The 25,950-nt window shown below is 37.2% G+C and overlaps 1 protein-coding gene across 4 annotated transcripts in view; it reads left to right on the forward strand.

Moving 5' to 3' along the window:
* The window catches only part of NBEAL1 (neurobeachin like 1), a 163,509-nt gene that overhangs the window by 113,382 nt on the left and 24,177 nt on the right, over positions 1–25,950 (forward strand). For all 4 annotated transcript variants that reach the window (XM_047773278.1, XM_047773280.1, XM_047773277.1 and 1 more), the window contains 10 exons: positions 4,736–4,862; positions 6,818–6,966; positions 8,193–8,326; positions 9,279–9,380; positions 11,610–11,705; positions 12,370–12,494; positions 14,636–14,776; positions 17,907–18,037; positions 19,826–19,935; positions 24,956–25,073. In XM_047773278.1, coding sequence (XP_047629234.1) covers positions 4,736–4,862; positions 6,818–6,966; positions 8,193–8,326; positions 9,279–9,380; positions 11,610–11,705; positions 12,370–12,494; positions 14,636–14,776; positions 17,907–18,037; positions 19,826–19,935; positions 24,956–25,073 — 1,233 coding nt within the window. The remainder of the gene's footprint in view (positions 1–4,735; positions 4,863–6,817; positions 6,967–8,192; positions 8,327–9,278; positions 9,381–11,609; positions 11,706–12,369; positions 12,495–14,635; positions 14,777–17,906; positions 18,038–19,825; positions 19,936–24,955; positions 25,074–25,950) is intronic.

Raw genomic sequence — 25,950 nt, forward strand, 5'->3', positions numbered from 1 at the left:
AAGAGTCATTGGCTAGTCATGTGTATACTAAATTGTAATTAACTGTACTAAAGCCATCTATGCTCTTTGTGTTCAATAACTAAGTTATAAATGAAATAAGTACCAGTTTTTTAATCTTACTTTTAAAAAAATGCCATAAATTGGCTAATACAGTCAAATGCTATAAAATTTAGAGAGCTATGATATCTGCCATTTAGAGTCTTACATTCTGAAATAAATCAGACACAGTAAGGTACTTTCCTTAATGGAAAATAAAGGCCTTGCCCATGATACAAACACTAACTTTGACAGTGTCTTTTATATAGGAATTGTCAGTTGCATATAGCTTGTCCCGTCATGTATATTCTGAGACTGTTATGCTTTCTCGAACTCTTGAAATTCTACTCTGCTTATCACCCAGAAAACATCTTTTGGTGAATGATTTCAATTTAGTTGTATTTAAGGAATGGTGTTCTTTATTTTTTCTTCATTTTTGCTAAGAAATCTCACTCCAGGAAATTCCCTGTCCTTCTTCGTCTCCTTTTTCGCACTTCTACACATGTATACAGAAGTAATTTTCTTCTTCTTCTTGGTCTTGGGTTTTTTTCTTTTTTTTTTTTTTGGCCATGCCTGCAGCATGTTGAAGTTCCTGGACCAGGGATCAAACCTGTGCCACAACAGTGACCCTGTTGCTACAGTGACAATCCTTAACCCACAAGGAAACTCCCTAGTCAGTTGCTTCAAGTCCAGGAAAACCAATGCCCCTTCTTTTTTTTCCATCTCTGTTTCTCTCTTTATCTGCTTTTCAAAATCACCCCAAGTATAATGATGACAAGAAAATTGTACAGAAAAAAATAATCATTTCAATGTGAAATTGAGACTAATACAAAACCAGTGGCATCAATCTTTAAAACTAAATGCCCTGAAGTTTACTTCAGATATTAGATTTCAGACTTTTCAGATTTTCAAATTAACTGCAAAATGTTTACCTACTCCATATGTTTATCTATAAGTATTTTCATCAGCTGCCAGAATTCATGATGGGTTTTTTTCTTTTCTTTTGTTTCACCTACCCCAGTACAACTGTATAAGCATCCCATTGCATGTATTCAGAATCTCTTTTACATTATGGGATAACCCACAAAGTTAACCATTATTCATAACTTTTTTGATGGGAAATTCTTTGTGAATTCCAAACAAGTAATTTGTGAATTATCTTTTGGAGTACACTCACCTATAAATTATGGAATTTAAATAGTCAAAAAGAAAATATATTTGTAATTGTATCATTAAAAATATTTGGTTTTAGGAAATTTTTGTCTACACTTCTCCATTAGAAATACTCTTCTGATTACCAAATGCAACAACTTAGTTTTAGTTTTATACTGCTTCCATTGTCTCTGAAGCATTGGTAGTTGTCCTTCTCCATAAGTATATTATTTTAGCACTGCTGCTTAACCTCCTACTTTTCGTACCAATTGCTAGTCTTTTTTCCCTAGAGTATTCTTTTAATTGACAATTCATCTTTTACCGATGATAATTCTCACATTTGTGCCTGGCTATCTTGTCTTTTACATAAACTGCTCTTGGTGAGGTGGTGATCTCATGATTTCACCACTACATATAAAATGTATTTATAATGATACATATGATAATGCTTTCCTACCTGTTTTCATAATTCTCACCTGCCTTTTGAACTTTTTCTTTCTTTTTTCTTCTTGCTTGGTTGCCCTGCAGCATATGGAGTTCCTGGACCAGGGATCAGATCTAAGCCACAGGTGCAACCTACTCCACAGCTGCGACAATGCCAGATCCTTGTAACCTACTGTGCTGGACCTCTGACAATCGAACCCACATCTTGGCAGTACTGAGACATGGCCAATCCCCTTGCACCACAGCAGGGACTCCTGACTTGTGAACTTTAGACCAAGGTTTCCAACTGCCTATTGTGATACCTCTTCCACAGAGGTCTCGTATAACATTTATTTGGAAACTGAATCCATTATCTTTTCTCATTTGTCTGCTTCTAACCCTAGACCTAACCCTAGATGCTGCTTCTCATGTATCTTATATCATAGTTATCATTGTCTCTAAATCTATTAGTTACTCAGATTTAATTATCAGTATTAACTATGAGTCTATATTCATCCCTCCTTTAAAATTTTTTGGCCACATCCATGGCATGCAAAAGTTCCAGAGCCTGGGATCCAACCTGTACCACAGCCTTGCTAACACCAGATCATTAATTCTCTGAGCCACTGAGGGAGCTCTGATCTTCATCTCTCTTAATTCCCTATACACAGTAGGTCTTTATGTACAGTGTCCTGTTAATTCTCTTACGTATACTTTGAATATTTTTCCTTATTTGGCTTAGCTTAGTGCTGTCCTTTCCCACACTTAAAATAGTTTTCCCAGCTGACTTTCTTGCCTGTAGTGCTTTCTTTCCTCAGTTTATGCACCAGTCTTCCATCAGATTTTCTTTTCTTTTCTATTTTTGGCTGTACCCATAGTGTACAGAAGTTCCCAGGCCAGGAAGCAAACCTGCACCACAGCAGTGATAATACTGGATCCTTTAACCACCAGGCCACCGGGAAACTCCACATCAGATTTTCAATTCATCTCTCATGGAGTACTGTTACTCCGTAACATACAATTACATACTCTGATTGACTACATAAAGTCAATTGTCTATTTGTATCAGATTATCTAGACTTCTTGCTTTCCATGTTTTATTGTATTCTTAAGTACTTTTGTGTAAGTAAATGTTTAAAAATAAATTTTTGATTATATTAGGCCACAGGAGAAGAATATGTTCAGTAGAAATAGTTACTTGCTACTGTAAAAGTGTGAGTCGGTAATTCCTGGTATAGAGGAACTTATAGCATATTTACAAAGAAAAATGCAGCTGTACATTTGGGTAATTCATTTTACATGACAGAGCAATGATACCATTTGAGAAATTAAGGGAGGTTTTGTCAGCTTTACAATGATTTGTCATTTAGCATGAATTATTTTTACTTTCTACATGCAAAATATGGTTGATAAATGGCAGAAGAGAAGTTGAATTTAGGAGTTCCCGTTGTGGGTCAGTGGAAATGAATCTGACTAGGAACCATGAGGTTGTGGGTTCGATCCCTGGCCTCTCTCAGTGGGTTAAGGATCCGGCGTCGCCCTGAGCTGTGGTGTAGGTCACAGATGCAGCTTGGATCTGGTGTTGCTGTGGCTGTGGCCTAGACTGGCAGCTGTAGCTCCTATTAGACCCCTAGCCTGGGACTCTCCGTATGCTGCGGGTGCAGCCCTAAAAAAAAAAAAAAGAATTTGAATTTAGGTTTACCACTTCGCAACCCATGTTCTTTCCATTACATTAGCCCTGCCTTCTTATATAATGTAATAATTTATCACATTAAAAATGCATAGTTTATTATATTTTTGTGTATATGTATGTGTTGGAATTATCTATTAAATCCCTTATACTCCAGAAAGGAACACTTCAGGGAGTTCCTGTTGTGGCTCACCGGGTTAACAGCTTGATTAGTATCCATGAGGATGAGGGTTCAATCCCTGGCCTCACTCAGTGGGTTAAGGATCCAGCATTGCCGCAAGTCTGCAGTGTAGGTCACAGATGTGGCTCAGATCTGGCATTGCAGTGGCTGTGGTGCAGGCTAGTACCTGCGGCTCCGATTTGACTGCTGGCCTGGGAACTTGTATATGCCGAAGGTGAAGCCCTAAAAAAGAAGGAACACTTCTGCTTTTGGTCTATGTGTTATCTTTTTTTTTTTTTTTTTTTTTTTCAGTGCTGCACGCGTGGCATATGGAGGTTCCCAGGCTAGGGGTCCAGTCAGAGCTGTAGCCGCCAGCCTACGCCAGGGCCACAGCAACACCAGATCTGAGCCGCGTCTGTGACCTACACCACAGCTCACAGCAACGCCGGATCCTTAACCCACTGAGCAAGGCCAGGGATTGAACCTGCAACCTCATGGTTCCTAGTCGGATTCATTTCTGCTGTGCCATGATGGGAACTCCTATGTTTTATCTTGTAATTAAAGATAATTTGCCACATTCTTAATATTTCTTTAGTGCAAATGCACATTAAAAATCATTCTACTGTACTAATGTGAGAATAATTCTTTCTTTGAGTTAAATTATTTGTATGCTTACAAGTAAATATGATTAAAGAGATTACTTGGCCTATTTCTAAAATAAATAATACTATCCTTAAAAATAGATACCATATTTTAAAAACATTTAAGGTTTTTTGGGGGTTTTTTTTGTTTTTTTGTCTTTTTGCCATTTTTTGGGCCACTCCCGCGGCATATGGAGGTTCCCAGGCCAGGGGTCGAATTAGAGCTGTTGCCGCCTGCCTACGCCACAGCCACAGCAACACGGGATCTGAGCCACATCTGTAACCTACACCACAGCTCACGGCAATGCTGGATCCTTAACCCACTGAGCGAGACCAGGGATCGAACCCGCAACCTCGTGGTTCCTAGTTGGATTCATTAACCACTGAGCCACGACGGGAACTCCTAAAAACATTTAAGTTCTTTTATTATCTTATAATTTTAAAAAATCACAAACAGTATTGATAACTCTGAATCGTGTATAAAAACTTTTCTGTTAGTAAATTTCTTTTTATCTTAGAAAATTTCAAGTACTTTATTGATAATACACATTGTTACAATTAACAGAAATTACAGGACTATAATAGAATTTTTTTTTCTGCTTTGTGTTTAACAGATATTTTATGTTTAAACAGGTATCCAACACTCTCAGCCTTCCAGTGATTCATTGCTTTTGGAAGTAGTGAAACAAGTCAAAGTTAGTGATATGGATGAGGATAAATTAGATCTTCCAGAAGAGGAAATAACAACCAGAGTAAATATGTATGTATAAGTACTCGAAAGAATGTAAAATTATTTCATTCAGAGAAAGGGATTATGAAATTGTGGAGGGAGTTCCTTCTGTGGTGCAGTGAGTTAAGGATCTGACTTCAGTGGCTCCAGTTGCTGCGGAGGGATATGTTCAATCCCCAGATTGGCACAGTGGGTTAAGGATCCAGTGCTGCTGCAGCTATGGCATAAATCGCAGCTGCAGCACAGGTTCGATCCCTGGTCCGGGAACTTCCATGTGCCATGGGTACAGCCAATGAAGAAAAAATAACGTGGAAAATATTTACTTGATATTCTAATACTATGTATTTCCAGGGTCCAACAGTTGATACTATCTGTATTAGCTGTTAGGAGTCTAATCAGTGTGAACTGAGACTACTGAAGGAGGTTTCTTAGAATTGGGTTAATTTGGAACTAGACCTTGAAATTAGAAAATATTTTGAGCTGAGTGATAATGAACACAAAACATATCAAATGTATGGGATACAGCTGAAGTGTTTAAATGGAAGGTTCAGCATGAAATATAATAATTGAATATTTCATTGATTATTTTCAGGGAACTTGGCTGGGGTGGATTTATCTAGAAAGCTATATTTGGTTTTATTATGTTACTTCATCAGCCTTTTAATGTAATTTAATTTTCTTTCTTCAGTGACTGGAGAATTCATCAGATGTCAGTCTTACTCATTTTCAACTGAAAAGCCAAAACTCTTTCTTTCATAGAATACACTTAACCTTCAGACTGTTTACTCTCTTGGGTCATTTATTTCTCTTTTATCACTATAAATATTGGAATTTCACTCTTTAGGAAAACATCAAATTTTTTTTTAAACTTAGCTTTAAGCTAAGAGTTGCAGTACTACCAGTTAGGTTGGTGATACTTGTAGAGCTTCCCTATGGAAATCCATTGGAAACAAAATTAGATTTAGTCATTTCTATCCTGGAAATAAGGCACATGTGAAATATCTAGGACCAGAGAGCAGGTGGTATGAAGGATTTACTCGCATAACTTTCCGTGAGTCATAGGAGTTCTCATTTCTATACATGGCAGTTAAAAGTCACCTAGGCCACCAGAAAACTGTCCCTTCCCAATTACTCCTTCCCATAAACATAATTGATAAGAATCCTCCAAATACAAGGTGACTTTGCTTTAAGTATGATGTAGCAATGGTAGCTACTTGTGTTATCTCCATTTACACTCTCGGGTACTGTGATGAGGCTATAGTTTCAGTCGCTCTTGAAACATTACATTTTACAATTTAAGAATCAATTATAATAATACTTCTGATAATTTTGAAACACCGCTAGTGACACAATCCTTTATTCACAGATTCATTTATTCCCTGGGTCAATTCATGTCTCCCGAATATAACTAGTCTTGTTGCATGTTTGAACTGTCCTTTACCAGTACTATTAAAGATTCACTAGATTTTGTTTTAATGGGTCATATACCATTAAAATGTAAAACATTTTTATTGTGTAATAAGGGTTTTTGTTTTGTTTTGTTTATGCTTTTTAGGGCCACCCCTGCTTCATATGCAGGTTCCCAGCCTAGGGGATCAAATCAGAGCTGTAGCCACTGGCCTATACCACAGCCACAGCAACGTCAGAGTCAAGCCACATCTGCAACCTATAGCACAGCTCATGGGCAACACTGGATCCTTAATCCACTGAGTGAGACCAGGGATCGAACCTGCGTCGTCCTCATGGGTGCTAGTCAGATTCATTTCTGCTGAGCCACAGCAGGAGCTCTCTTAATGTGTAATAAGTTTATTTGGACAACATTTAAGTAATTTAATATGAAGTGGAATATTTTTTGTAGAAAATTCAAGTACTCTTTCTTGCATAGTAATTTTACAGACATGAGATTCATATTAAGATATGAGGTTCTTTTCCATTTATACAGAATATGTAATGGATGTTTTTTTGGTTGGTTTTTGTTTTTACAGTGATGAGAAGGAAGAACAAGATCAAAAAGAAAAATTGGTGTTGTCAGAGGACTGCGAACTCATTACAATAATTGACGTCATTCCTGGCAGATTAGAAATCACTACTCAACACATTTACTTCTATGATGGCAGCATTGAAAAAGAGGATGGTAAGGAGTTCTGGGGGAATAATTTCTGTTGTTCAGTAGTTAAGTATCCAGTTTTTCAATCATTAATGAGAAGGAAGCAATAAGGTGGGACTGTGTAATTATATTCTATCATGTAAAAGTCGAAATGGAAAGTCAATATGGGATTAAATTTATTATTCAACAGTAAACTGAAGGGACTGCTTCTTTTTTATCACCAGTATTCTTTAGAAGGCTTGTCTGGAGTGGACAAGTGTAAATTTAAGTTACAAAATATAATCTTAATTTTGTTTTTATGTATACTTTTTCATATAGGCCTCTCACCTAATTCTTTTTTTTTTTTTTTTGCCTTTTTAGGGCCTCACACTCAGCATATGGAGGTTCCCAGGCTAGGGATCAAATCAGAGCTACAGCTGCCAGTCTACACCACAGCCACAGCAACATAGGATCTGAGCCATATTTGCAAACTACACCACAGCTCAAGGCAATGCTGGATCCTTAACCCACTGAGTAAGACCAGGGATCGAACCCGCATCCTTATGGATACTAGTCGGATTTGTTTCCATTGCACCTCAATGGGAACTCCTCACCTAATTCTTTATCTGAAAAGAAAAGTATATTTAAATCTAAGCTGCCAACATAAAGAGAAGAGGAAAAATATTTCTAAGATATAATATTCAAAATTATTTCTAGTCTAGTGAGAAGGAAGTAGAAAAGCTATAGAATTTTAAAATAGTTGTATAAAAAACAATTTAGGGAGTTCCCATTGTGGCTCAGGGTAATGAACCCAGCTAGTATCCATGAGAATGTGGGTTCGATTCCTGGCTTTGCTCAGTGGGTTAAGGATCGGGCGTTGCCTTGAGCTATGGTGTAGGTTACAGTCATGGCTCAGATCCTGCATTGCTGTGGCTGTGAAATAGGCCAGCAGCTGCAGCTCTGATTCAGCCCCTAGCCTGGGAATTTCCATATGCTGTGGGTGCAGGCCTAAAAAGAAAAAAAAAAGAAGAAGAAACAATTTAAACATGTTTTTGTTTTTGTTTTTGTTTTGGTCACACCTGTGACATGCTCAGTTCCCAGACCAGGAATTGAATTCACGCCACAGCAATGACTGTGCCAGGTCCTTAACCACTAGGCCACCAGGGACTTCCTTTCCCCTAAGTGCTACCTTTGTCAGGAACTAGGGAGATATTTTCTGCATAGCATGAGTAAGTTTTTATGATACCCCAGTCCCAATATTTTTCTGTTTTTAGGAGTAGGCTTTGATTTCAAGTGGCCTCATTCTCAAGTTCGAGAGATTCACCTACGACGGTACAACTTAAGGAGGTCAGCCCTTGAGATTTTTCATGTTGACCAATCCAACTACTTTCTTAATTTCAAAAAAGAGGTATGTAAGGTGCTACCTTTCTAGAAGTTCCAGAGTATTAGCTTGAAATAATTTTCTAACTAGTGAGCTGTAATGAAACATCAAATCAAAACATTAAAGAAAAAATACATACCTTTGGGGCTAAGCAGTACATGAATTTTTGTTAGGATTTATGTTTATGTTTAAGTGTTTGAAGGATGTTTTCAGTTTTTATATATATGGATTGGTACAGAAGTCAGTAGAATATTGAGGGTCAGCCAATCAATGTCTTACATTATTCAGTTGTGAAATCATACACAACATATATGGTATAATTGGATTTATGAAATTAGGTTAGGTTCACTTCAACAATAATGGGCATGGGTAATCAGAAAAAATATAATGAAAAATATAATTTGTCTAGGATTAAATTCTTAAATAACATAAATGGTTAAGAGATCGCCACTGAAGTCAGGTTACCTGGGTATAAGACTGTTCCACCACTAGCTGTGTACGCAAGCTTTAGCCCATTGCTTGCCACAAGCCTTCCTTCCCTCTCTGTCTTATACTTGGTGTGTGACTTGCATCATAGTCTTATAACTCTCCACCTTGCCTCATTTTCTCTCCATTTTCCCTCACAGGCATCTCTTGTAATTAAATCCTGCATGTTCAGTGCTTAGTATCTGCTTTTCAGATGATCTGCATTAGCACAGTCAGTAACTAAGTTTCTGTTCCCTTGTGAGATCCAAGTTTATTTATAGATGATTTGAGCATACCTTTAAGAAGTATTTTTCTTTTCTTTACTATTAAAAATAAATTTCTTCCCACAGGAAAATACAGTGCACATGTTTTTTAGAGCATCGTGTAATTAAAGCAAGCATAGTCCTGTTACATAATGTATATTTGGTTTGTCTGTAGTTTTTAGTTTTTATTATTTTTATAGTCCTGGTTTGTCTTGATCAAGTTTTAAGTCATAAAATGCTTTTTTTTATAGGTTAGAAATAAAGTATATAGCAGATTGTTATCACTTCATTCTCCAAATAGTTACGGAACCAGATCACCACAGGAATTATTCAAAACATCGGGGTTAACACAGGTAAGAAATTTAACTGTCACAGTTTTGGTGTCTCTTCTACTCTATTCTCCGCTACTCTATTCATTTTTGCTCTTTAGGGCTGCACCCAGCATATGGAGGTTCCCAGGCTAGGGGTCCAGTTGGAGCTACAGCTGCTGGCCTACACCACAGCCACAGCAATGCGGGATCTGAACTGCATCTGCAACCTACACAGCAGCTCGTGGTAACACCGGATCTCCAACTCACTGAGCAAGGCTAGGGATCAAACCCACATCCTCATGGACACTAGTCGGATTTGTTTCTGTTGTGCCACAACAGGAACTCCAGTGTTCATTTTATATCTCAGACTTTTGCTTAAAAGTAAAACTTCCTTCTTCTGATTATTTTATTTTGATTGTACTATTGCTATTCTTCCATTCAGATTGATCTTTTGAATTACATTTGAATCTGTTTCCCTTACACATAACAGTGCCTTGTCCTTCAGCTCCCATGTCATTCAGTTCATGGGCATATCTTATAAATTTTTTCTTAATAATAAAAGTAATCCATGCACAAGAAAAAAAGGGAAAATACTAAAGACTCCGTGGAAAAAAGGCCAAAAAATTTTTCACCAATCCTTCTTTCTGCCAAAGTTAGCAAAGTTATATTCCAACATCTCTTGAATCTGTACTGCCAAAATCCAAGGAAAGCCCATTGCTTTTTGCTTTCGAGGGTTGTTAGTAGGCTCCTAATTAGGTAGGGCCTCTGCTACCTGGCTCTTGCCTTCCTACTACTTATGCATTAATCTTAATCTTAAATGTTGCTCTTGTTCAGTAGCCACCAGCAATTCTTTACTATTTTTTATGGAATAAGCTTTATTTAATATAGTAAATTTCCAGAGTTCCCATTGTGGCTCAGTGGTTAATGAACCCGACTAGTATCCATGAGGATGTGGGTTTGATCCCTGGCTTCACTCAGTGGGTTAAGGATCCGGCGTTGCTGTGAGCTGTGGTGTAGGTTGCAGACATGACTCAGATCCTGCGTTTCTGTGGCTGTGGCGTAGGCCAGCAGCTACCCCTCTGATTTGACCCCCTAGCCTGGGGACCTCTATATGCTGCAGGTGAGGCCCTAAAAAGACAAAAGAAAAAAATGCATTTCCTGTTTTCTGTAGAATAAACTTTATTCATTAAAGTACTGACCCCTCAATTTGGCACTCAAGTACAATAATAATTGGGCTTTTTATAAAATCTGCATACATAGATTCATTTCTTACCATTTTCCATAACATGTCCTTTGCTTAAGGCACACAGTAAACTTAAAGGTGAATGTTAATATGTTAGCAAAATGCTTAAGCATACACACACTGTGTAGGCTAACTAGTTAGGCTGCATACAGTAAGGTGATTAAAAGAAAATAATGACTATGTCTTTAGAAAATTTTTGTATCTATTGTAGAAAAATCCCATCTACCTTTGCTCTATAAAGGTAGTTCTCTGAGCATAGTTAGTATAATGTTTATTTAAAATTTGTAGATCATTTTAGTACCTTAAGATATTGATTTTTCAGTATGTACACTTATTAAAATTTAACTTACGACAAAATTTTCAAATTTGGACAGTCTTTCCAGAATTAAATTTTTTTAAAGATACTCAAATAAAATGTCTTTTAATTGAAGACTTAGTTCTTACAGAAGACCTTTTAGATTGTAGTATAAGATTTCTGTTGAATTTTTTTTTTTCCCTTTGGCCACACCTGTGGCATATGGAAATTCCCAGGTCACCCTGGTCAGGAATCAAATCTGAGCTGTGACCTACGCCGCTGCTGTGGCAACACAGGATATGGGATCAAACCTGTGCTTCAGAGGTGACCCAAGTCACTGCAGACACAATGCCAGATCCTTAAGCCACTGCACCACAGCGGAAACTCCTCTTTTCCTTTTCTAGAGACCAATTAATTTTTTTTTTTTTTTGCTATACCTGCAGCATGCAGAAGGGATCAAACCTGAGCCATAGCAGTAACCCAAGCCACAACAGTAGCATTGCTGAGTCCTTAACTGCTAGGCTACCGAGGAACTCACTCCTCCAGAGACCAGTTTTTGAAAGGAAGTGAATTTAAGAAAAGTATATTGTTAAATCCTGTTAAAGCTCCATTCTTTTTATCAGAAAGATGATAGAGAAAATGGAAACAAAAGATTATGTTAGTACTGTCTGTAATAGTTACTGATTTCTGAGAGATATAGATTGATTTTTTTTTCTTTTTTGGTTCTATCTAGAAATGGGTGAACAGAGAGATATCAAATTTTGACTACCTCATTCAATTAAATACAATGGCAGGACGAACCTATAATGACCTTGCACAGTATCCTGTGGTGAGTTTTATATAAATCTTGTAAATATAGAATTACCTTTGTTTTATTAATACACAGAAATATATGCACATAATAGCTTTTATTTTAAGAAAGATATAAAAATTGTTTTTACCATTCTGTATATTTTCTACCCTGCTGTTTTCAAGAAGTATATAAACAGGAAGAGTATTTCAAAAATAAAAATCTTGGAGTTCCCGTCGTGGCGCAGTGGTTAACGAATCCGACTAGGAACCATGAGGTTGCGGGTTCAATCCCTACCCTTGCTCAGTAGGTTAACGATCCGGCGTTGCCATGAGCTGTGGTGTAGGTTGCAGACGCGGCTCGGATCCCACGTTGCTGTGGCTCTGGTGTAGGCCGGTGGCTACAGCTCCGATTAGACCCCTTGCCTGGGAACTCCATATGCCGCGAGGGCGGCCCAAAGAAATAGCAAGAAGACAAAAAAAAAAAAAATCTTTTTTCTTTCACTTCATTGAAAATATTCCTGTGGAATTATGGGAAATAATGCTTCTAGTTATTGAACTAAAGATGAATAAACATTTCCAACAGGGAAAAATAGTCTTACAGACTTTCTCTTTTTGTCTTTAGTTAAGCATTGGATATTAGATATGGAGTTAGTGGCTTCTCTAGGAAGGAATGTCTAAAGTGTAAACTGTGGTTCTTTTAGTTCCCCTGGATTTTACAAGATTATACTTCAGAAGAGTTGGATCTTAATAACCCATCTGTATTTCGAGATCTATCCAAACCAATTGGGGTGGTCAATGATAAAAATGCAAAAGCCATGCGAGAAAAGTAAGTGTCTTTTATCTCCTTTGAAAGATACTCATAACTCATTTAAATTTGTATTAATTTCTTCTGTGGCCATCAAGTGTTACTTTTTTAAAATACACAGCTACTTTTGATAATCAGAGTCAGATAATTCCTTCACTAAGTTTTCTTGAAAATATATCAGTTGTCCTTGAAATAACTATAGTTAGTGTTTTCCCTTCTTTGCCAAATTTAAATTGATGTTGAGAATTCCTTTTCACCTTGTATTAAGTATGTACTAAAGGGTAATAGGTTCTTGGAATTTTTCTCCACAGGTATTTTAAACTTAAAAACCTTCAAACATGTAAAAATGTCCATCTAATATATCATTTAGGTAGATATAAAATTAGTAATATGAAGCTATTGTTCACCAAAAATGTGACTAAAGAACAGTGAAATGGAAATCTAGGAAGTGACATTTGGGAGTTCCCATTGTGGTTCAGTGGGTTAAGGACCCAGCTAGTATCCATGAGGATGCAGATTCTATCCCCTGGCCTCACTCAGTGGGTTAAGGATCCAGTGTTGCCACAAGCTGCAGCATAGGGTCACAGATGAGACTCAGGTCTGATGTTGCTGTGGCTGTGATGTAGACCGGCAGCTGCACCTCTGATTTGACCCCTAGCCTGGAAACTTCTATATGTCACAGGTGCAACCCTAAAAAAAATTTAAAAAGTGAAATTTGAATGAGGACAAGAAAATATTTATAGTTTTATATATTTATGATCCACTCTGTAAACATCTCACAATTTTTTTTAATCCAAAGCAAGCTGCTGACAGGAAAAGAATAATCCAATTTTAATTTCTGTTTTTCTCCATGTGAACTCATGGATGGATGACTTGTCAGTTATGACTTCTAACAATAAAGACAAAGAGCAGCTTTGCAAACAGACTTAGTTGTAGTTTTATTTGAGGATATGGTTCATTATTCTTTTTTTTTTTTTTTCAAATCTTCCACAGGACTTTCTGCAGTGTTTAACATTGGGTTTACTAATGGAATTTTGCTGTGTATACAAGACCTCACTGCCATTAGTCTAACCATTAACACTGTTCCACAGGAAGTATTTATTATATAAGTAACTTATTTTATTGATAACTAAAGGTACAGGTTTTAAATTTTAATAATATTTTTTGTGTGTAAGTACAAATGACTGTGATCTGAAAGTTTGTTTTATTCTCCTGAATATTTATGATTTCTCTGTAAAAGGAAATTGACCCCATCTTGATGAACCAGTTATAGCATTTTGGTTTAAAAATTTCATTGTTTATTGATTCCAAAAAACCATTCATTCTTATTTAGATTTTATACCCACTAATTCAGATGTCACCATTCAAAACAGTTACAGTATTAGTGATAGTGCTTGCAGAATTATTATATGTATCCTTTGCTCATAATCTCATTTAGGGCTTCTGTCTACCATCTCCGTCTTCCTTTACCTTTGTTAGACATTCATTTTCACAATTCCTGACTAACCCTCTGTATTTTTTTCCCATTACCTTGGTCACAAAAGGATGTGTAATTATCACGTTGCTTATAACAGAAGAAAAATAAAAGCAACCTAAGTTATCTAAAAGTAAGAAACAGTTAAATTGTTGTATATCTGTACACCTGTACATCTGCTTGTTATAAATACCATGTATATATTTAAAATAGACTATGCGGTCATTTCGAAAGACATTAATCAGAAGTTGTTAAATGAAAAAATAAATTGTGTACAATATATTACGCATAGCATTTTATATTAAAATATACTTTCATGTTAAATTTTACATTAATTCATAATTAAGGACTGACAGATATTTGCCAAAATATTGATGTTAATTATCTCTGGGAAGTATAATTGATTTTAGATTTATTCATTTTTGGTTCTCATGGTTTCTAGTTTATCTCTAATGAACATGTATTATTATACAAAAGTCTTCCAAAACCCAGTATTAGTGCTATTTTATTGTTCAGAAAATATATTAATAATTTTTTTCATTTATTGGTATGATGATATAAATATGTAGATAATGAAACATATTAATAAGGGCCTCTTTAAAACTGTTTTCAGCAATACAATACAAGCATATGTCCCCCTAAATTAATTTTACTACTGTGGTTATAAAACTTTAGTTTCCTTTTTTAGATATGAAAATTTTGAGGATCCTATGGGAACTATTGATAAGTTTCATTATGGTACTCACTATTCAAATTCTGCTGGAGTTATGCATTATCTTATTCGTACAGAACCATTCACCACCCTCCATATCCAGCTTCAAAGTGGAAGGTAAGTTTTGGGTAAATAAGCTATTTTATTAAGACTATATCATATCATTGAAGACACTTTTCCTTCATGTCATGTACTGTGTAACATGGCCTTATTTTTTTTTAATTCTCCTCTGTTAGGTTTTGATTTATATCATAGCCCCTAGATAAAAGCAGCCAAAGTAGTTTAAGAATGGGTCACTCAAACTGACTTAAACAAATGACTTTTAAGGTGAATTCCCTTTTACAGTTATCTAGTGTACTTTTGTGATTTTTAACTGGGCTTAGGAACCTGTAGAGATTAGAGTTAGAACTGATTTAGCTTGTGATCCAAGACATCTACCAGAAATTACTAACCAATCCCTATGTAATTCGCCTAAAAATATTTATTAATCAAGAGAAATAAAAATAGGGAGGATCAGAGTTCCCGCTGTGGAACAGTGGGTTAAGAATTCACCTGCAGCAGCTCAGGTTGCTGTGAAGGTGTGGGTTCAATCTCTGGCCTGGCACAATGGGTTTAAGAATCCTGCATTGCTACAGCTGTGGCATAGGATGTAGCAGTGGCTCAGATTCAGTCCCTGACCCTGGAAACTTCCATATGCCGCAGATGTGGCCATCAAAAAAAAAAAAAAAAAAGAGGTTTGAGGGCCCTTACATTATTTGTAGCAGCTCAAACAGGTCTGTGATGCCATTATATTGTCATATTACTTGTCGGTGTTATACCTTACCTAAGTTTCACATTTTCCTAATGATCCTAAAGAAAAACATACCCAAGGATCCTTCATTCTCCATGTATCCTCCAGGTAACTATCTGCTTATTCACATTTTATCTCCATGTTGCTTTATTCTTTAACATTATCATTTTGCCTTTTCTACCCCAAGAACTATGTAAACATTACCTATTTTACTCTCTTACTGTGTACCTTTTCTCTCTCAGAATTAGTTTGTGTTCCTCATTCCTGTCTTGAGTACAGTAAGCCTTGGCTTTCAAGAAGAAACTTTGTCCCCAAGATCACTACATCGCCACGTGTTATGTTTACCATGGTAGCAGGTAGTTTTCCTTCCTGGATGGTGTATAACTGGGTCTTTTCAGCTTTTAATGATTTTATGAATAAATGATTTTTTAATAAAGCTTCAAAAATAGATTGTGCTTCAGAGGACACCATCAAGAAAGTAAAAAGACAATCCATTCAGTGGGAGAATATATTTGCAAATTATAGATCGGAGGAGGGACTTGTATGTAGAATATATAAAGCATCCTTATGATGCAATAATAAAAAGACAAATGACCCCAGTAAAAACTGGACAAAGGATCTAAATGGACGTTTCTCCATCTAGGTTACAGATGCCCAATAAATACATGAAAAAAAGGTGACCAACACCATTAGCCATCAGGGAAATTGAAATCAAAACCAAATTGAGGTATCCCTTTACACCCAAAGGATGGCTATGATAAAAAGGACAGATAATACCCTCTGTTGATGAGTATGTCAAGACACTGGAACAGTTATATACTGCCAGTGGGGATGTAAAATGATGCAGTCTCTGTGGAAGACAGTCTGGTAGTTCTTCAAAAGTCCTTCAAAAGGCTAAACATAGAATTATGTATGGCCCAGCAATTCCCTTCCTAGATATATACCCAAAATAATTGAATACAAGCAAAAACTTGTACACAAATGTACTTAACAACATTATTTATAATAGCCGAAGTATGGAAACAATTCAGATGCCTATCAACTGTTATATGCTATACTTATGCAGTGGAGTATTATTTGGCTGTAAGCTAATAAAAGGAATAAAACGTGATACATGTTACAAGATGGATGAACCTTGAAAGCAGTATGCTGAATGGAATGAACCGGACACAAAATGCCACATACTGTATGATATACCTGGAATGTCCAAAATAGGCCAGTCCAGGGGTGGAAGTAGGGCAAATGGAGAGTGACTGCTGTTAAATACAGGGTTTCTTTTGGAGTCATGAAAATGTTCTAAAACTGATCGTGGTGGCTGCACAGTTCTGAATATACTGAAAAGCATTGAATCGTTCACTTAAAAGAGCAAATTATATGTTTGTAAGCTGTCCTCTGCCACCGAAACAAAAGATTCTGCCATTAAAGTGGCATCTCTCCTTGAATTTGAATAAACCATTATTAGACTTTATTGGTGACTTAATCATGGACTATAATTCAATTCAGAGTTCTGCTAAGTTCAGCTCTGCGTCAAACCAAGATTGGTAGGCATAAAAAGAGATGACTCAGTAGTCATCAGTTGTCACTTCGGAAATTGTCATTTATGGAATAAATCCCAAAAAGCAATATCAAAAGAGATGAGGTAGAAGGGGTTTATGATAAGCAAAAGCATAACAAAATTGCGATATGACCATGTAAGCTTCTCTCAACTACCATAGGCCATGATAGAACTTGAAAATAAAGTTAGAATAAGATAATAGTGTATGCAAGTAAAGCATAAAAGCTTTAGCCACAGAACTGTTTCTCTAACTCACCCTCTGGTTTTTAGAAGAGTTTGTAAAGGTATTTATATATTGAGGATTAAACCGGCAGCAATTTCTATAGAAGTGAACTATGTACATAAATACTATAATACTTGGAGTGGTTTAAACTCTAATTTTAAAATATCCAAATAAGATTTATTTACTTTCTGTAATAAATTTTACCCTACAATAATTATGCCATTTTCGTCTATTTTATGTAAGATAATAATTAAAATGTAGCTTTTAGGGAGTTCCCATTGTGGCACAGCGGAAATGAATCAAAGTAGTATCTATGAGGATACGGATTCGATCCCTGACCTCCCTCAGTAGGTCGGGGATCTGGTGTTGCCGTAAGCTGTGGTGTAGGTGGCAAACGTGGCTCGGATCCTGAGTTACTGTGAGTGAGGCATAGTCTGGCAGCTATGCTGAAGGTGTGGCCCTAAAAAGGAAAAAAAAAAAAAAAGGGTAGTATTTAGTTCCTAATAACAAAATAAGAAAGTCTATCATAAGAAGAGAAAATTGTTTTTAGACATCAAAGAGAAAGAATAAATAAAGAGAAATTAATCATGACGAATCCTGAAGAAAGTTTAAAGGTTTCTTTTAGCCTGTTGGTGGTTTCATTAAGTAATCACTGTGTTCTTGCAATCTCCACATGCAGGTTTGACTGTGCAGATCGACAGTTCCATTCCATCCCTGCCACCTGGCAGGCTCTCATGGACAATCCGTATGATGTGAAGGAACTTATTCCTGAATTCTTCTATTTCCCAGAGTTTTTGGAAAATCAAAATAGTAAGAAACAGAAGATTAAAAATTTGACTCAACAAGTCCCAATGAAAGATCCTGAAAAATGCCTTTCTGGACACTTTTACGATGTCCTATAGATTAAGATTCATTCTGTCTGTGTATTATTCAGTGACAGGGCTTAACTGATGTCCAGGTACTAGCTTTACCTTCTAGGGAAGTGCTACAGTGAACTAAGGTAAATGAGTCAAATTTGAACTGGTAAGAGAATTTATCAGAGTATAGTGTTTACTGGAGAAGCAAAAATGGCTGTATGCTGTTTCAGCCACACAGTTATGTGGGTTTAAAGCATTTGAATTAGATGATAGTTTATACTAGGGGTCAACAAACTATTGATTCATGGTCCAAATCTGTGGGCAAACTCATGTTTTATAAATTTTATTGGAATACAACCAGCCAATTAATTGACATGGTTATGGCTGTTCTCACAGTGTAATGGCACATTTGAAGTTGCAGCAGAGACCATGGTGCTCAGAAACCAAAAATATTTATTCTTTGACCCTTTGTAGAAGTGTGTTGACTCTTTTTAGAGCAGAAGATAAGAGGCAAATTGAAAATAATGACTGGGTATGTTACCACAGTATTTGAAAAACCATACTATGTTTTTGAAGAGAAGAATCATAGAGTGAAATACAGTCTTTTTAAATGTCCTAATTATTTTTCTATGAGGTAATTTTAGATTTATATTAGGCACCATTAAGGAAATTGGCAAGGTTGTTGCTACTGGTGTTCTTTAGGGAAATTCCAGTTCAAAGGGCCTTACCAACTTCTTTGTCCTCCCCTAGCATGTATTACTGTTTGACCCTTTACTTGCTCAGTAGAATTATTTGTCAGGCTGGTGAGAGTGAGAGCATTCACAGGGCTTCATGACCTTTGATCATGCACTCTGGGACAAGCCATTGGAGGCAAAGCCTTTGATTCTCAGAGAAAGGCAGTTGGAATTGGTCACTTTCAGAAAATCAAGTGGAACTATTGACTAAGTCTGGGCCTATATAAATATATTGTTCTTGCATAAGACAAAATTAAGTGAGTTAAAGTATAGGTTACACCAAAACCTTTAAAGAGCTATATTTCATGGGAGTTCCCATCATGGCTCAGGGGTAACGAATCCCACTAGTATCCATGGGGATGCTGGTTTGATCCCTGGCCTGGGTCAGTGGGTTAAGGATCTGGCATTGCTGTGAGCTGTGGTGTAGGTCACCGACACAGCTTGGATCTTGCATTGCTGTGGCTGTAGTGTATAGGCCAGCAGCTACAGCTCTGATTCAAAGCATAGCCTGGTAACTTCCATAGGTCACGGGTACCGCCCTAAAAAGACCAAAAACAACAAAAAACAAAAAACTGTATTTTATGAATTAACCTAAAGATAAATTAGGTTACTATGGTTAATTATATTAATTAGGGACTATGTTAACTATTTTTAATGTAAGAATGCTTGTTATTGCATTTTTTTTCAGATTAAGTTTTGCTCATAATTATTGTTTCCCTCGCTTTTCTCAGCAAGAAATAAATCTGATTTATCTTCTAATAACTAATTTTAAACTATTTTTCATTTACCTTTTCAATCAGCTGACAAAATGCATTCTAATAAATAAGAATTATTTTTACTTGTTGAGTAAATTCAGATAAAGAAGGGAACTTGATTCTCAGCTTTCACTCTTAATAAAACAAGAAAAAGAGCCTTCAGTTTTGCTAAGAAATGTATCCTTTTATTTGTTTTACTTGATTTACTTAAATCCAAAATGATTTGATACATTTATATTTTATATGTCCTAGAATTTAACTTGGGTCGTCTACAAGTTTCAAAAGAAGTAGTAAATGATGTCATTCTCCCCAAATGGGCTAAGTCAGCTGAAGATTTCATCTATAAACATAGGAAAGCTCTGGTAAGATTTTTGTGTTCAGTTATTAGACAAGTTTATAAGATAAAGATACATGTTTTGCAGAGGATGATGGAATAAAATACATCTATTCTTTTTTTAGATTAATTTGCAATCTATTATATAGGCTGTTTTAGGAAGTATAGTAATTTATTTTGAGGTTACAAATCTTCTGATATAGCGAGAACGTAGTTGTACAGTCCCATGGATATACAGCAAAAAAATTTCAGTTGTAAAAGATATCTGCCTATTGTATATGAAACTCTTCCAGTCACCAAACTAGATTATTTTGATGTTTCACAGTTTCCACACTTGTTTCGAATCTAATAAGGATAACTACACTTTGTTTTCTTTAAAGGATTTCACTAAGCTTTCAATAAGACAGCTACATAAATCCTAAATTCTGCTTTAAAATATTACTAGTTTTTAGCTAAATTTCCATTTTGGAGTTCAAAAACTAATGAGAGTTAGTTTAATGTCACTATTGTGTTATGATCTTGCAGATAATGTGTTTTTCCCCTACAGGAGCCCACTTAGCTTTTTTTTCCTTTTTTTTTTTTTTTTTTTTTTTTAAGGGCCACACCTGTGGCATATGGAGGTTCCCAGTCTAGGGGTCAAATCGGAGCTGCAGCTGCCAGCCAAAGCCACAGCAGTGCAGGCTCCAAGCCGCATCTGTGACCTACACCACAGCTCACAGCAACACTAGATCCTTAACCCACTGAGCCAGGCCAGGGATCAAACTCCTGTCTTCATGGATACTAGTCAGGTTCATTACTGCTGAGCCACGATAGGAACTCCTTCGCTTTCTATCTAGGCTGAAATGTTGCAGATTCTGAAACTAAATGGGCCAATACTTGGAAACATTTCTTGTCATTAGTATATAGTTTGTCAAATTTATGAAATTCAGGATTAGATTATAATATTTGTAAGCAGTAATCCTATGCATGAATAAAGAATTGGGGAAAAAAATAAAACAACTCTAAAAAATAATCTTACTTTATAACTAGCCAGTAACTTCTCAGATGCTTTCCTCTATATTATTTATGACATTAAGTAGGGATCCAAGATTTTAGAGAGACACACTCCTTATTAATAAGATGTTAGGAGTTTCTGTTTCAGTTGCGTATTGCTGTGTAACAAACTATCCCAAAACTTAGTGGCCTAAAACTATAGCCACTTTGGAGTTCCTTTGTGGCTCAGCAGGTTAAGGATCTGGAGTTGTCACTGCTGTGACCCAAGTTTGATACCTGGCCTGGGAATTTCTGCATGCCTAGGGTGCAGCCAAAGGGGAAAACAAAACTATAACCATTTTATTATTTCTCACCCTTATGTGAGTTGACTGGTCTTAGTTGAACAGTTCTAGCGGTCTTGCTTAAGGTTCTCACAGCCTTGCAGTCAGATGGCAGCTGAGGTTGGAGTCTCATTCAGAGGCTGCATTGAGACACTGGGATGCTAACTTTTCTCCCTCTCCCTGTAGTCTCAGAAGATCTCCTTTTCACGAGGTATCTCTAGCAGAGTAGCCAGACTTCTTACATGGCAGCCTAGGACTCCCCTCGGATGCAAAAGTGGAAGCTTCTACACTTTCTTAAGGCTTAAAGCTGCAAACTGTCACTGTCACTTCTGCCGTCTTGTACTGGTTAAGCTGTAACAGGATCAGTGCAGATCCAAGAGGAAAGAAAGTAAACTCCGTTTCTCAATAGTGGGAATGAGAAAGAATTTGCAAATATCTTTTTGTTTGTTTGTTTGTTTTTGTTTTTGTCTTTTTGCCATTTCTTGGGCCGCTCCTGCGGCATATGGAGGTTCCCAGGCTAGGGGTCGAATCGGAGCTGTAGCCACCGGCCTACGCCAGAGCCACAGCAACGCGGGATCCGAGCCACATCTGCGACCTACACCACAGCTCACGGCAACGCCGGATTGTTAACCCACTGAGCAAGGGCAGGGATCGAACCCGCAACCTCATGGTTCCTAGTCGGATTCGTTAACCACTGCGCCACGACAGGAACTCCTAGAATTTGCAAATATCTTTAATCCACAGCACAGTCTGCCCTGTAGCCACAGAGTGTTTAAATTCCTTCTACATGCCAAATGTACATACTTTTCACGACCTTCCTAAAATCTTATCTCATAAAGGCAGGAATTTGCAAACTTTTTCTGTAAAGGACCAGATAGTAAATATTTTTGTTAGCTATAAGCTTAGTCTGTGTTGAAATTCTGCCATTGTAGTGCAAAAGAAAATGGGGTATGGCTGTGTGCTGCTAACAAATCTGGCTGCTAGTGAGTTTTGGCCTACAAGCAGTAGTTTGTTGATCCCTGCATAAGGACATGAGGTCTGAAGTCCAGAATCTTATTAGTCATCTAAATCAAATCCAAGTGTGGATGAAACTTCTCCAGTGTGTCTCTTAGATCTGAAGACTGTAAAGAGTCAAGTTATCTGCCTCTGCCCTCCCCCCCACCCCACGTAACAGTAGTGTAACGAGGACATAGGAACTATTACAGACACTTCTGTTCAGAAGGGAAAGGGAAACTAAGGCACCTAGTGTCTTGTTTATAACTATTCAGAATTCCAGGAGGCACAGGCTCTCAGTTCCTTTATTAGGGCCCATTGCTATTCTGAGAGTGGTTCTCCATGGCTCTTTTTATTCTACCCTTGGGCTCTTGGCTTCCCACTTGGAGTCATTCTTTTCCATAAAAACTAAAACAAAAAACGTCATTTACAAGAGCATCTTTGTCAGCCTCTTTCCTAAACATAGTAGGTTGGAAGCCAAAAGTCTCTTATTTTCTGAACAGTTTCTGCACTTTCGGTCCGAACTAATGCAATTTCTTCTTCTTTTTTTTTTTTTGTCTTTTTGTCTTTTTGACATTTCTCGGGCCGCTCTCACGGCATATGAGGTTCCCAGGCTAGAGGTCGAATCGGAGCTGTAGCCACCGGTCTACACCAAGAGCCACAGCAACGCAGGATCTGCAACCTATACCACAGCTCACGGCAACGCTGGATCCTTAACCCACTGAGCAAGGCCAGGGATCGAACCCGCAACCTCATGGTTCCTAGTCGGATTCGTTAACCACTGCGCCACGATGGGAACTCCAGAACTAATGCAGTTTCTTTAAAATGTTAGCGGTTTCTTAGGCATCATCTCTAATAGGCAAAAATCATTCTGCATTACCTCACAAGACAATCCCTTATCTCCTTTGGGCTGAGTGGGAGGCAGCTCTAGGAAAATGCCCTTAAGGTTCTTAAGATGCTCTGCTTTCTAGTTGAGTGGGTCTGTGACACACAACCTTAAATCTTTGAGATCTCAACAGATTGGTTTATAGCCACACTCTTAATCTAAACTTTTGCCTGAGGCCATATTTTACTGGTAACTTTCTGACTTGAGCCTTAACTTAGACTGTTTCTCACTTTGAGACTCTGCTTTCTAGTGATCCTGGAAATGGGAGATAATTTTCAAACCTAGCATGACCCAGCTCCTTTATATTTTTTTAACATTATGCTTAAAACCCACACATTTCATTTTTAACACCATCCTGCTCCTCCCACACATGATCACAGGCAGCTAAAAAAAGCCAATTAGCACTTAAAAACATTTTGCCTGGAAATCGCCATACCCAAGAGTTCATTAAGTACCTTTTCTTTGTTTCTTTTTTTTTTTTTTGGTCTTTTTAGGGCCACGCCAGTGGCAAATGGAGGTTCTCAGGCTAGGGATCAAATCAGAGGTATAGATGCCAGCCTATGCTATATCTACAGCAACACGGGATCCGAGCTGTGTCTGCAACCTACACCACAGCTCACAGCAATGCCAGATCCTTAACCCACTGAGCGAGGCCAGGGATCAAACCCATGTCCTCATGAATACTAGTCAGATTCATTACCGCTGAGCCACAATGGGAACTCCTAAGTTCCTTTTTTATCTTTCATGTTACTAAAACATGAGTCCCCTTTTCTCCTGTCTCCAGTAACAATTTTTTACAGTCTTTCAAGCCATCACTAACATGCTCCAGGAGGTCCTTCAAGCCTCTACTTGCCATCGTGTCTGCCTCTTATCTTAGTTGGAGGTTGGGGTGGAGGGGAAGGGAGGGATTTTTCAGCTGTCTTTAATCCACCCCAGTGTGGTTTCATTGTTTTCTTGAGTTGAATTTCTGGACAATTGTTTTAGTGGAAGTTTCACAACAAAAATATATACCACAGCTATCATTAATTTTTTGTTGTTGTTGTCTTTTTTTTTGCCTTTTTCTAGGGCCACTCCCACGGCATATGGAGGTTCCCAGGCTAGGGGTCTAATCGGAGCTGTTGCCGCCAGCCTATGCCAGAGCCACAGCAACACGGGATCCAAGCCACGTCTGCGACCACAGCTCACAGCAATGCCAGATCCTTAACCCACTGACCAAGGCCAGGGATCGAACCCACAACCTCATGGTTGCTGGTCAGATTCATAAACCACTGCGCCACGACACGAGCTCCCTCATTAATTTTTTTTGTTGTTCAGAAGTTCCCCCTGTGGTTCAGCAGTAATGAATCTGACTAGTTAGTGTCCACAAGGACACGGGTTCAATCCCTGGCCCCGCTCAGCAAGTTAAGAACCTGGCATTGCCATGAGCTGTGGTGTAGGTTGCAGATGTGGCTTGGATCTGGCATTGCTATGGCTGTGGCATAGGCTGGCAGCTGCAGCTCAGATTTGACCCTTAGCCTGGGAACTTCCATGTGCTGTGGGTGTGGCCCTAAAAAAAAAAAATGTTGTTCATATTTGGAGAATAGTTGTTACTTTCTTCAGCCATTGGTTAGGAGATGTGTATGTCGTAAATATTACTAAATATGATATCTACATTATGCTAGATAGAATATAGTCAGTCTATGTAGTAGATATTGAATTAACTTTTAACATGATTTTGAGATAATTTTATTTACAATGGTAAGATTTATATTTGTATGTACAAGTGCTTGAAATGCTCTCACTTTTTTAAAGGACCCTTCTTTGCGTTGTAGTTGAAGGTATATCTATAATAATTATTATATTTGTTTTTTTTCTAGGAGTCTGAATATGTTTCTGCTCATCTTCATGAATGGATAGATCTGATTTTTGGCTATAAACAGAGGGGGCCAGCTGCAGTGGAGGCACTCAATGTTTTCTATTACTGTAGTTATGAAGGTATAAGCCTATATACTTTTACATTATGTGGATAGAAAATATTTAATATGTGTTTAAACAGGCATTTTACTATTTAACTATTTAACACAAGAAAGATAGTTTAAAAATAGGTTTAGAGAGTTCCTGTCATGGCTCAGCAGTAACAAACCTGACTAATATCCATGAGAATGTGGGTTCGATCCTTGGCCTTGCTCAATATGTTAAGGATCCAGCGTTGCCAAGTGCTATGGTGTAGCTTGCAGATGTGGCTTGGATCTGGCATTGTGGTGGCTGTGGCTGTGGAGTAGGCTGGCAGCTGCAACTCTGATTTGACCCTTAGCCTGAGGACTTCCATGTGCTGCAGGTGTGGCCCTAAAAAAAAAAATAGATATAGTGATCTTTTCTATTTGAAAGACTGCTGCTTTAAAAAAAAAAAAATAGCAGTTAAGCATTTATATGCAAATCTAATTATAAATTAAATTCTTGGTTGCATAAAAGATTTTGATTTTTAGCCATATGTGTCTTGTTCTGTCAGGTCTTACATTAGATATCAATATAAAAATGTTAGCAGGCTTTAAAGAAGACATTTTAAAAAATTACAAATAATAAATTCTTCTAATGATAATATGACATTTAAAAAATTTTTTTATTATATTTGATTTACAATGTTCTGTCCATTTCTGCTGTACAGAAAAGTGACCGTGTCATAATATGACATTATTTTAATGTTTAGCTCAGGATCAAGAACATTTTCTGGTTTTGAAAGGCTTAAGAAGGAGTTGTTTTCTAATCCTTCCATAGAGCTAGTAATTGTAAACATTATGAATAGTGTCAAGTTATGTGAATTTGAGCAGAGCCTATGTGACCTTTGGTAACTAGACAAGGATGTTTTTACCTT

This window comes from Phacochoerus africanus, chromosome 3, assembly GCF_016906955.1.
Source record: "Phacochoerus africanus isolate WHEZ1 chromosome 3, ROS_Pafr_v1, whole genome shotgun sequence".
Classification (NCBI taxonomy): Eukaryota; Metazoa; Chordata; class Mammalia; order Artiodactyla; family Suidae; genus Phacochoerus; species Phacochoerus africanus.